Raw genomic sequence first — 13,763 nt, forward strand, 5'->3', positions numbered from 1 at the left:
AACAGGCGACAGAGCTGAAATAAAGCCAAAATACAGTCGAATTTCCATGGAATTTGTCGTGCGAAGGCGGTGGAGAGCAATTTGCCAAACGAACAATGACAACTGGATGACATTTGAATTATGCCTGCGCAGCGTGTGTGATTACAAGGTCGCGGTTTCTGCGGCGGCCACCTGGGCGTATGAGTAACGTGCCGAAATTATGGCAACGAGAGTTTCCTTTCGTTTCGTTTCGCATGTTTCGTTTCGTCTAATTACATCGACGAAAAACTGATTCTGATTTTTTTCCAACAACGAAACTTTCTCGAGAACAAGCGGCAAAAGTAAAACAACAGGAGAGAGCGAAAACTTTGACAGGATATTTGTAGGGAAGTCAGACTGACTGACATCCTGACACAAATATTTACAGATTGTAACTGTATTTATGTTTGTGCCACGGAGAACCGCCAACCGTTCCACTCCTCGGGGCTAGACACTCTGTTTTTTCAACTTGCTGCCGCTGCTGCTGTCATGACTGGCAACTTGTGTCGTCCATGTGAGCCCGAATGCCAGCCCAAGTGGCATCACCATCAAGTCATCGTCGTGACAAACGGCTCTGTAGTCCTAGCCCTCCAGCGGTTGGGTTACAGAGTTTGCCGGGGAATCCCCATCTCCCTCCCAAAACATCCGGCAAAAGTGCAAATTGAAAGAGTCTCAAGCAAGGAGGAGGGGCTTTCATAATGCTTAGCAATGCAGTGGGATAAATTTAGCACAAGCTGTGTATAAACTAATTAAAATCTAGAAAAATAACAGAAATTAAAAAAGAAAATAGGAATTAGTACATACATTTTCTTCTTCACAATGGGTAAAAAAGGAAATATTTTTCACTTTTAAAAATTCTAAAGAAATTAAAAAAAATGCAGTCTAAAAATATGCTATGAAAAAAGAACTTTGAGTTTCTCAATGAATTCTTGCCTACTTTTGGACACCTTAAAAAATTATTTAAAAAATTCTCATTTCTCTTTTTTCCTATTTATATTTTACTTGCATACTTTTAGACACCTTTAAAAATGATTTTAAAAATCCAAGGATTTTCATGGCACATTAACACACAAAATCTTTTCTTTAAAGTGATAGTTTATTGTCCCACTGCTTTGAGCCTCACGCTAAAATATGCCTAGTACTTCCATACTTTCTCGCCGTGTGACCTTGGCTATTATCCTTTCTCCGACGCACTCGAGATCCTGTTGATGACACAAGCGCTGCATACGCATACGCATATGGTGAAAAGCAGCGAGCACTAATGGCATACTAGCATAATTCTAATCTTTTTGTTTTCCCCTTGCATCTCTCGAGCGCTTTCCTCAAGAGTTTTCCCTCATTAAATTCCTGGTCAGCAGCTTTAAGGTTTTACTTTGCCAAATTGTTGGAGGGTAAGAAGCATTCCTTCCACTTGGCTGGCGAAAGCACTTATCTTAAATTTGATCAACTCAAGAAACAACTCCAGCTGTCCATCTTCACATGGCACAAGGGGCAGGGGAAAAGGGGGATTGACTTCTGGTTATTTCCCCTCTCGATATTTTGCACTTCCTGTTTTCTTTTATTTTGGCTAACCATTTAGAAAACAATTTAAAATAATGCCACTGCAGAAAAGCAAAGCAAACAAGAAGCGAATAACAAGTTTGCTTACGTGAAGAAAAAGAAAACGAAAATGCAAATAAAAGAGCGTAAAACAAACAGGAGCAACGGGCGAGGGAAAAGTAAACAGGGTAGCAAAACAAGCAATCAATAATCAATATGAAGTAAATATTACTTTGAAGAGCGGTAAATAGCAAAACTCGATGCTGGCTTGAGTGCTGAATCGCAAAAGAAGATTTCCCCCAGCAGCTTGAATTTCATTTCGCTGCTGATTGTTGACCATTTTCCCTGAGATCCCCTGCCATTTTCTCTTTCAGCTCGGATATGTATGACTTTTCCGGGTTTTCCCGATATCTATCAGCTGTCTGTTGCTGCGATTTTGTATGGCGGCACGAATCTCTGTGCAACATGGGCGTGACATAACTGGTTTATCAGTCGAGGGGCTGCCACCATGTCCACAGGACTAAACAGAACCCTCTTGCCATGCGGAAATCAGTTTTGATTTCAATTTCTCTTTCACTTTCACCTCTTACTTTTACTTTTACCCACATGATGGCCTTATTTACGCCCCCATTGTTGTTGGTCTGTTGCTCAGTGGACCGTGTCCAAAATGAAAATGTTATTCAGGCCCTGCCATTAGACTGCTTTTCTTGAACCAAATTATGTTCGGGAAATAGTTATTAACGTACACTGGACAAAAAATTTTATTTTGTAAATAATAAATGGAAAACAATATTACTAAAAATATAAGAAATATTTTACAATATTTTATTCTCCGATTTGTATTTAAAATTATTCTAATTTATTTTTCCAAGACATTAAAAAAAGATTATAAAATTATTTAATGCTTAAATTTGTATTTAAAATTTAAAACGATTGTAATTTTTATAAATAAATTTGGAAAGTTAGGTTACAACAATTTAAAATCAATATAAAAATTCTTAATATAATTTGAGAAATAGTGGTTATTTTAAAAATATTTTATAAGAAACAAAGAAATTGTATTTTGGTTTTTTATTTTGTAAAAATAGTTAATATAGTCAAAGGTTAGGGAATTTAAAACAAAAAATTTAAAGAAACACAGCGATATGATAAGTTTCCCAACTGTTCTTAAATCTCATTTAAATATATAAAATCTCCTGTCGTTTCATAAATTCCTAGAAGACCAGAATTAAGTCGTCAGACAAATGTTACAACTTCAGGACCATGTTTTCCCGCCGGTGAAGAGCTCTCGAGGTCCTCTGTCCATCTCCTTCACTCCATTCCCATATTCCCATACCATGCAATCAGTTAAGCTGTCAGCCTTTGTCTGTAGCAACAGCGGCAACCGCAAATGGCATTGGCATATTATTCTTCGCTATTGTTTGCAAAAATTATAGCATACATCTGCGGGCAACCGGCAGCTGTCATTCATTAATCATTTCATTTGTCACCTCTCCAGGACGCACAGAGAACCACATGATGAACGGAGCAATCATCCGGATTCCGGCCGATATATAGCCACTATATATTCGCAATTAATACAAAATTATTTCCGCTGGGCAGCAAAAGCAGCAACATCAGTTTGTATTGAAATAAACCACAGGGATTGCTATTGCATGGCATATTCTTGCATAACGGGGCGTTCAGCGTTCATCAAGCGGCAATTAATTTATATAATCGAATTATGGCCCGGCACGATTTTAATTAATATTTCTTGGCCATTTGTATTGTGTCACAATAATGGGGAGCAACAATTACATCAGTCAAATGGAGCGAATCATCAATCAATTAATTTCACAGCGTATTATTTAAGAATTGAATTCCTGCCACTTGAGTACTTAATTTGCCTGGATAAATTAACCTTTGGTTCATTTACAAGCCGAAAAAAAAAATAGAATAGAATATAAGGAAAATGGAAAATTTACAAATCAAATTACTAAGCTTCCTACACATTAGCTGCTCGTTCTACGTAAATTTCCTCCGCATTTCCACCGCTTTTCCACCACTTTTCACCCAGTATCTACGTCTATGCATATTTAAGCAGTGTGCTGGCTTTGCGGTTTCTGTGCCTCATGGAACGTGTTAATTGCAGCCACATTTCCCCCCTCAGTCCGCTTTTGCAGCGCTTTCCCAATGCTTTTCCGCTGCCAACTGCAGCTGCCTAACAAATGCAATTAAAATCTTTGCGCAAAGAAATTGTTGCACCAGGCACGCAGAGATACTAGATACATATATATGGTGAAGTAGTTTTGGGGGCAAGGCGGGGCGACAGATAACATATTGCCCACGTCCGAGAGAAATGTGGAAATGGACAAAGCAAACTAAAAAAAAGAAAGAAGGAGGAGTATCCCTCAAAAAAAGAATAAATGGCATTTATCTCTGGCCACGCTCCAGCCATACAAATCTAATTTAGACCGCACGATGGCTCCAGATATTTTATATTCCCCACTCAGATGCGGTCTGTCTTGATCTCGTCCAGCTGCCTTGATGAGCCGGAGCCGTTGGCTGAATTCATTTATTTATGGGTTTAATTTATGCCCTTAGGTCAGATGGTCTGGGTTTTTGGAAGACCTACAGGTTTGGGTTTAAAATTCCCTTAGAAAAGAGAAAAAAATTATATTTAAAACAATTAATGTCTAAATATTTAACACAAAATGTTTTAAATATTAAATTTATTTTTTTTTAATTTACAATAATATTTTATGTAAAATAGTAATAAGTAATATTTACAAAAATTGGTAAAGACTAAATATTTTACAAAAAATATAATAATTTAAAAGATTTTTTAATTCCATCGACATTTAAGTATTAATTTTTGGTAGTTCTTATTAAATGCGAATTACCTATTCTTTTATTTCTAAGGGTAACAAACAAGTCTTAATCTCTGAACCTCATAAATTATCCCTGCCTCAAGTGCACTTCTTTCCCACTGCTAATTAAGTTGCAAGGCAGCTTTCTCAGCAGGCGTTGCACGAAGCGGATAGCAGGAAAATCCGACCGATTTGCCGACACTACGAGGAGTGAATTTATATATATATATATATATATATTTTGCCGGCTATTCGCTAATCGGCTTAGGGCAGCCACCATGGGACCACAACAACGACAACCACATCGCCCAGTGCATCATGCAATATTTAATCACATTAGTTGGTTGGGGTAACGGGCCGTATACGCAACAATTTACAACTCGCATTAATTATACGTCATGTTGGACAACAGACCCTCTAACTTTTCGCTCTATCTATCTATATTTGCAGGAGCTGCCCAGTTGATAATTAATAATTAATGCATCTGCAGGGAAGGCTCAAACCGGCTGTCCTTGGCAGCAAAAGCAACTACAGCATTGAGTGACAGGCGGCAATCACAAAAGACTTGCAGCAGTTGCAGCTGAAACACAAACAACAACAATGGCCAGTGGCAACAATGAAACTGCGCCGCTCTACTGCGGCAGCGGCATGGATAATTTCCACACAAGGTAAGCGATTTTCACCCCGACTTTCCCTCAATGTCACGGGCAAGGCCAAAGGGGCTTTTCCCCCAGACGACAGCGACAACAGCAACAAATAGGGGCAAAAACATCGCCATTAGCCTCGGGAGCAAGGGAATCGTTCAGAAATCGATTATCGCCGCCCCCCATTTTTCGGCGGGGTAGCTTCAATTTTGATTTGCCATACAATTTTCTCGGGCGATTAAACGAAGAAGCAGCAGCAGGAGAAACAGAAACAGAAAAACAGATTTGTCAACAGCAAGGTCAACAATTGATGGCCGAAATCAATTTAATTGACCATTTCCAATAGGCCATCCAAGTGGCAGCCCATCTGCTGCACCCATAAAAAAGTGAATCCCTACCAAAGCGTATTTATATATTCGTTGCATGCCAAAAGGTCGTAAAACCTGAAGATGATGATTAAAAGCGGTCCTAAAAAAACACTTTATGGCGGCACAGGAAATTCAATTCCTGTCATTTTAGGCAAGTCACCATTGCTCAAGTTTCATAAACGCAGGGCGATAATAAATAGTTAAACCAATTGGCCAATAAATCTATCAATATCGTGTATTTACCCTGATTAGGCGACGTTTAAGGTGACGTTGCCGATTTTTATAAAGGAAAACCATTGAGAAATCTAAGGATTTTCCGAGAATTTTCCTTTACAAAATGAAGTGCCTAGAAATTAGACCAATTTGCTGTAAATGTCAAGGAAAAACAGTTAGAAAGTTGAAAATAAATTAATGGGATTAGAGTTGTCTTCGCTAACTCAAAATTCAATAAATCTATAATAACTATTTAAATTAAAATTAAATAAATATAGGATGCATGCTATAGAGCTGTTATTATTTCCACAATTCCAAAATTGCTCCGAGTATCAAAGGAACTCGCTTAAAAAATTTCAAATAAATTAATGAGATTAAAGTTTTTAATTAAATCGTTATCTTCATAAACTAAAGTTCAATAAATCTTTGATAGCTCTTTAAAATAAATTTAAATTAATGTTAAGCTCGTGCTATAATGCTGTTATTATTTTCACAATTAATAAAAGTTAAATGAATTATTTGCTTAATTAACAAAAATATTAATAAAGTGATTAACCTGACTCATAATTTCTAAAGGCAATAAATTTTCCACTCGAGAATTTTGTTGTCTCAATGAATATTAATATTTATTTAAAGGTCAAATTTTTATGACTGATGGGCCATAAAAATGTTTCCTAGTTTATTAAGCTCCTCTCCCTTAGTTTCATAAATTAAGAATATTACCCCATCGGCACATAAATCATTGATGATCATTTATTTTCAACGTGATTAAGCTGTGTGCTCTGTGTGAACTGCGAATTATTTATTCTACGGTTGCAAAAGCAGCGCTTTTAGTTTTAATTAGAGCCAGTCTGGGCAGTGTTAATGGCCACAAAGTGGCTGGCCAACGCATTCGCTTTAATTAAAGGCAGGTGAAGGAGACGAAGAAGCTGGAGTTTGAAAGATGACTGTATGGCAATTAGATGTGTAGCCGTAGCCCAGAACACTTGGCCATTTACTTTTGTGTCAAAGACGTGCCAAATTGCCGGCGAAGGCGACACTTGACGCTGTCACGCCCCAGACAGACAGCAAAACCGCCCAAGAGCCCACAGCCAGCCGAAAGCCACCCATGAACCACCCACTCAGTCGTCTCCAGGCGCCACTCAAGCGGCAATGGAACACCAAAAGACCAGAAAAAAAACAAGAAACAGTATACAATTCAAACGCCAATGTGTCACACACTGCCACATCGAAGAGAAGAACCACACACAACCCTTCCCCTGGCGGCAACGTGACGTATACGCAATATATAAATGGCAAAGCGAAAAAGGCTCACCAACCAAAAAAAAATGCTAAGGAAAAACCGCAACAAAACACGCACAAAACAAGCAATTAACATAAATAATAAAGAACGCACAAAGGAAAAGCCAGAAAAACCCTAAAAACCGAAGACCCTAACAAAAAAAACGTTGTAAAATTGCTTTTCGGAAAATATTTAATTTTCCAAATGCGTTGTCGCTTTTTGCGGCCGTGTATTCCCCAAACAAATAAAACAAATACACATATCGTCGTCGTCGTCTGACGTTTCATGTTAAAGGCTTCTCATTCTGATGGACAGGATGTAGAGAAAATATACAAAACTTGAAGTGAGAGGTGTGTCTACGTGCCATGAAAACAGCGAAATTGAAACGCTTTCCCGAAATGCGGGCGACACTTTTGGGTTCCAACTCCTGGGGAATTTACAACTCCATTCATCAAACTCACAAAAACTTTGCCGGCTGCAACACAACATTCTTGGGTTCTCGTTGTCGCTGGATTTTACCTTGGTCCAAAATCCAGACTCCCAAAACCTTCGCCGAGTCTAATTTATGGCCTTTGATAATCCATGTTGATGAATGGCGGCAACGACAACGACGACGACGTCGACGACATGAATGAAGTCCTGGAATTGTTTTTTGGGCTAGAACGGGATTGGCAGGAGGAGGAGGGTTCGGGCTCAAAGTTATTGGCCCAGAAATCAGGCATAGTCAGCTGTCGAAATGAACCCAAAAACCATGCAAACTAGGCAAAACACATCGGTTTGTTTGTACACCGGAAAAATCATGCATGTCATTATGCGAGAACTTAAAAAAATATAACAAAAAAAATGTGAACATATAATATTATGAATTATTCATTGAAGATCTTATCGATTTTGTAAGTACTGTGTTTTCTTTTTTAACATTAATTTCCTTGTCATTTGTTTTTATATAGTAAAATATCTTATTTCTCTTGGTACTGAAAATATAACTTTAAATAATTTATTAATTAGTACTTTTAAGTACCTACATTTTTTTCATCTGTAAGTCAGAACAATTACAAACTTTACAAACTTTTCAAGGTCGAACTTTTCTTTTAACACCTTTTCCTACCTTCTGATACTTAAAATATTGGTTTAATCTTATTCATTAATCAACATCAGCGGATTAGTCATGCTAAACAACCCCCTTTTCTCTCTCTGTAAGCCAGGACAGCATAAGCTTGTCAATGAAATCCCCCCAAAGGGCATAACTACAGGATCGAAAGTTTCATGCCAAGTTGGGCATAGTTTTTTCTTCTCTAGCTACCAAAAATAATAGAGACATTTTCCAACTTTCCCTCCCTCGCCCGCAGTTGATTGCATGGTGCCGATGCAAAAAGTTTTTTTTTCAGTTTTTCATTTGGTTTTTGGACGAATTTCGTTGGCAAACAAATTAATATGAACTGGCAAGCAGAAAAGCTCTCATCTCTGTGTCGAGATTGGAATGGAAATTCGGCAGAGAATTGCATAAGACCACCTGCAGTTTAGGGTAACACGACTAAAAAGTTGCCCACAAATTTGGCTTAGATTCTTCTTCTTCAATAAAACTGTCATTCGGTTGTTCGTTCAGGGGAATCCCCTGTTTTTTTTGTTTCTCGGTGAATGGGGAATTTTGCACGAAAGCAATAAACAATTTAACTAAAGTCCTGACACTGACAGGACACACTCGTGTCACTCCATTTTGTCGAGAGAGTTGAGAGCCTGGAGTTTATTAAACATTTTTTACTGCCAGTCAGCCGCAGAGTTTTGCATTCTACATTCTGCATTTGCATCTCCTGCAGGCGTTAAAGTGTCATGTTTGTGGGCCTCGCCTCGCCTCGCTTTTCCGCCCATCTAAATTTTATGCTAAGTCTAATTTGTTGGCTGCAACTTGCATAAAATAGGGGGGGAAATAAACTGGGTAAAATGCCGAAAGGCAAAGACCAAAAACGAAAGCGTTGAGAGCCGCTTCGGTTTTCCCTGTGCCAAATTCCCCAAAAACTTTGGCTAGAAATTTGAATCCTTCGCCTGGGTTTCCCTTTTCCCACGCTTTCATTTCTCCACTTTTTTTTGGCCTCAAAGCGCTCGACGAAAACTAAACAAAAGCTGGTAAAATGTTTATCCCACTGGGGGGCGGCATGTGGGAGTGGGCGTGGCTTAAGCCCTAGGACCTAGTGAGTTTATTGCCTCAACTGCTGCACAGAAGCATTTCTGTTTGCCGAGTCAACGGAAATGGCTTTTGGATGGTTTTATTAGCCTGCTTGGCTAAGAGAGAGAGTGAGAGAGACAGGAGAAGTAACAAATTGGTTAAGGCTAACTAGAGCATAATAACCGAAACATAATTTGCCAAATGCCTACCACTCACTCACTCACTCACTCACTTTCGATTTGTGTTTTTATTACACTTGAGATATAAGAAGCTTAGGTTGGTTTGTAATTTAAGGATGTTGCAAAAAATTAAGAGGAAATATTTAATAAATATAAAAATGTTAAATATTTAAAATAAAGTCAATTGGTTTTTTCCTTCCTAATTTTAGATAATTAAAAGTCACTTATTAAATTAAATTTGTCATTAGCGTTATAATAAACAAAGGTGTATAAATGTATGCAATAAAAAACATGGTCTTACAAAGTGTTGCAAAATATTTCGTTGCATACTTTCAGACACGTTTATAAAAATATTTCAAACCCATATTTAGATTTATTGCTTCAATTCACGATTTTTAAATATAATTAATATAATTATAATTTATTTAAATTAATAATTACTTATAAAAGTTTCTAAAAGAGTGCAATAAAAATAGTAGGAATACTTACGGGTTATAAATATTGCTTTGCACACTTTTAGGCACCTACTGAATTCAAGGTTTTATTCAGGGACCGTAAATAATCATTATTTGAGATTTTTATTTTAGAAAGACTACTGTGATATTTCGTTTTAAACGTCAAAAATAACGTTCTTTTTACTCTTGTCCACAAAGTATATGCATTTCAACAAATCTGGAAAGTAAATTAACTGTTATTTGTTCATGTCTATAAAGTGCATAAAAACCAGTTCAATTGTCGATTAAAACTTGTAAAAGTCTCAGTAGGCCTTTTAAAATAAAAATCTCAAATAATGATTATTTACGGTCCCTGGTTTTATTATCAAGAATAATCTAACTCTTTCCAATTTATTTCTTTATATTTTCAGCTACAAAAACATGCATGGCTATGTTTCGCTGGTGGTTTGCATCCTAGGCACCATTGCGAATACCCTGAATATTATTGTGCTAACACGACGTGAGATGCGCTCCCCCACGAATGCCATACTCACTGGTCTGGCCGTCGCCGATTTGGCAGTTATGCTGGAATATATACCCTACACCATACACGACTATATCCTAACGGACAGTTTGCCGCGAGAGGAGAAACTCAGTTACAGTTGGGCCTGCTTCATTAAGTTCCATTCTATTTTTGCCCAGGTTTTGCATACCATATCGATATGGCTGACTGTAACTCTGGCCGTTTGGCGTTATATAGCAGTGGGTTATCCGCAGAAGAATCGCGTTTGGTGCGGCATGAGAACTACTATAATAACGATTACCACGGCCTATGTGGTTTGTGTTTTGGTGGTGTCACCCTCTCTCTATTTGATCACAGCTATAACGGAATATGTTGATCAATTGGATATGAATGGCAAGGTGATAAACTCGATTCCCATGACCCAATACGTAATTGATTACCGTAATGAGATAAAGAGTGCCATGGCGGCTGCCTTGAATGCCACGCCCCCTACAAGTGCACCGCTGAACGAAACTCTGTGGCTGAATGTGAGTTCCTTGATCACCACCACCACATCGACAACCACAACGACGATGGCACCACCAACCACTCCATCGCCAGTGGTGCGAAATGTAACAGTGTACCGGTTGTATCACAGTGATTTGGCCTTGCACAATGCCTCGCTGCAAAATGCCACCTTTCTTATATACAGTGTGGTCATAAAACTAATACCCTGCATAGCACTTACCATTCTATCGGTTCGATTGATCCTGGCTTTATTGGAGGCCAAGCGGCGGAGAAAGAAGCTGACCAGCAAACCCATAGCTCCGGCTGCCAGTAATGGAACGAAGTCCGTGGTAAATGGAAAGGCAGCCGACAGGCCGAGAAAAAATAGTAAAACTTTAGAGAAGGAAAAGCAAACCGATCGTACCACTCGAATGTTGTTGGCCGTGCTGCTTCTCTTTCTCATCACCGAATTTCCACAGGGGATTATGGGTCTGCTGAATGCCGTTCTCGGAGATGTCTTCTACCTGCAGTGCTACCTAAGACTGAGTAAGTTTAAAATAAATTATTTAAATTAAATTAAAAAAATATAAATAATAAAAAACCTAACATTTTTATTGTATGATTGCATATAAACATGTTAAAACTAAGGTAGAAAATAGTTTATACGATTTTTAAATTTTTTAAATAAAATGCATTGGAACATTTTTAATTAAATATGATATTTGGAGATTTTATAGGTTATTTCTATCTTCTTAGCTTATTCATTCGCTCAAATAAATACTTAATTATTTAATTAAAAAAAATGTAGAAAATTATTTTAACCTTTTTTTTAAAGGCTTAATTAACATTTTGATTCAATAACCATTTATTCTTATTGTTTTAAAATCGTAATCATCATAATTTTAATGCAAATTTACTACCTTTTCTAAGTCTAATTCAAGCCTTAACTTCTAACTTTAATTCTCGCCCTCCTGCCAGGTGACCTCATGGACATTTTGGCCCTGATAAACTCCAGCATCAACTTCATTCTGTACTGCTCGATGAGCAAACAATTCCGTACAACGTTCACTTTGCTATTTCGTCCAAAATTCCTGGACAAATGGCTGCCAGTGGCGCAGGACGAGATGGCAGCTGCTCGGGCGGAGCGTTCGGCAGTGGCGCCTGTCCTGGAAAAGGGGCGACAGCAGCAGGTGCAGGTGGTGACGGCTACCACGACCACGAACATCACACAGGTGACGAATCTGTAGCATCGAAGGAGGAGGAGTCGTGGTCGCCGAACGCTGCTCAGCCGCCTGCTGAGTGTCCTCAAACGCAGGCGAAGGGAGTCCTCCGGAGGTCCTATAACCGGAAATGGGGCAGTGGAGCCTGAGGCGGATCCCTTGGCCCAGCAGTTCCAGGCCATTGTTGTGGTCGTGGACAAAGTGAGCGGGGCCACGGATCACCAGCTATATACCGCTGAAACATCTCGAATTGTGACGTAGTTTTATCCTGATAAAATATATATATTAAACCCTTAAATATATCCTTGTAAAAAGTAAACTAGCTGTGTAAGAGCACCCCCAGATAAACACGAGTTATTTGCATACTTTGGTGAGAAATCGTAAAAGCCGTCGCATTCGTAATAATAATAAAACGCTCGCTCATCACTCATACGCACCATTGGATTCTACTCTATTCCCTCTTCACACTCAAGAGGCAGCTGTAAAAATACTGTGCATGAATTCGCATATGTAACCTACAGCTACGAGCAAAATATTAGTTTTATTTAGTTTAAAAAATTTTTTAGTTTTGGAATATTAAAAATTAAAATTAAATGTCCAAAAGTATGCAGTTAATAATAAATTGTCATCATACTGAATCAACTCATCGCATTTCTGAGTTTAAAGAATAGTGTTGCATACTTTTAGACACCTTTTTTGATTTTTAGTACATTTTATTATATTATATTTTATTATATTTTATTTTTGTAAAATCTACTTAATTTATTTTATGTGTTAAAATTTTTATATTTTTATCTTAAATAATAAATCCGCACATTTACTACTTTGAACACAGCTGTACAGCTTTTCCTCATAAATCAAATCAAGTATCGTAAGCTCTTGCATTTTTCCCTTTTCGATACCAGTGCAATTTCATGTTGATTTCATTCGCATAAAGTATGCAATACACGTGCTCACTCAAAACTACGAATTTTTGGCAACGATTTAAGGACAAGAATATATTTGCGAGATGTTGTACATAAAATATATATATGCCCGTATGTTTATTAATGGCAAATTAGACTTAATTGTTTAAGGAATATTTTTATAGCCTTAGTTGAAACGATTTTGAATGCAACCATTGGAAAAATAAGTGGCAGTTGCAGTGAAGTGCGTTGCGTTTGTAAAATGTGGAAAATATATTTTATACGAAATCGGATTTTGGGCTGTGAATGAAATTATAATTTTCCTTGAACTCATTTGGGAATTCACTCACGTTTCATGTGGTTTTTTTCTGAATTTATTGGAAATAATTGAAATGCAGTCACTGCAGCTGACCGAATAATCCAATGAAACAATGCATAAATATTTGCACATTTTTTTTCCCCTCTTGGGAGAATTGTAATTGAAATCGCTTAAGCCCCTCGACAAATGACAAATGGCCAGCGAACGCATAAATTATGATGATTGAAGTATTTGCAATTGAGCCCCGACAAATATTTTCAATCTCGTTAATAATGAACACATAAATCAGCCACACCACACAACTTATAAATAAGTACATGTGAATACACAGAATAAATGTAATTATTTGTTGCTTTTACAACGATTAAATTAGCTACTAAATTAAAGCAAATTACTCTAAATCCTATATATTTAACTATAAAGTTGCCACTTTGCTTACTGAAAGTAAGCATAAATAATAGATTAATTGTTGTTTGTTATACCCACTTAAATTGACCGATAAGTGTGATTTAAACTACTCAATTAGCGAATTGAGAGCCGTAAAAAAAGGTTTACTAGAGCGTAATTAAGTTTTTATATAGCTAAAAAAAATAAAGGTTTAAATCGAATTAAAAAAGCTC

At 37.4% G+C, this 13,763-nt stretch overlaps 1 protein-coding gene across 1 annotated transcript in view; it reads left to right on the plus strand.

Annotated features, from left to right (window-relative positions):
* The window catches only part of MsR1 (Myosuppressin receptor 1), a 30,823-nt gene extending 18,339 nt beyond the window's left edge, over positions 1–12,484 (plus strand). Inside the window, exons 3-5 of the mRNA XM_017156241.2 lie at positions 4,857–5,074; positions 10,122–11,245; positions 11,678–12,484. Coding sequence (XP_017011730.2) covers positions 5,007–5,074; positions 10,122–11,245; positions 11,678–11,946 — 1,461 coding nt within the window. The 5' untranslated portion in view covers positions 4,857–5,006 and the 3' untranslated portion in view covers positions 11,947–12,484. The remainder of the gene's footprint in view (positions 1–4,856; positions 5,075–10,121; positions 11,246–11,677) is intronic.
* The last annotated feature ends 1,279 nt before the right edge of the window (positions 12,485–13,763 follow it).

Source organism: Drosophila takahashii, chromosome 3L (genome assembly GCF_030179915.1).
Source record: "Drosophila takahashii strain IR98-3 E-12201 chromosome 3L, DtakHiC1v2, whole genome shotgun sequence".
NCBI classification, from domain to species: Eukaryota; Metazoa; Arthropoda; class Insecta; order Diptera; family Drosophilidae; genus Drosophila; species Drosophila takahashii.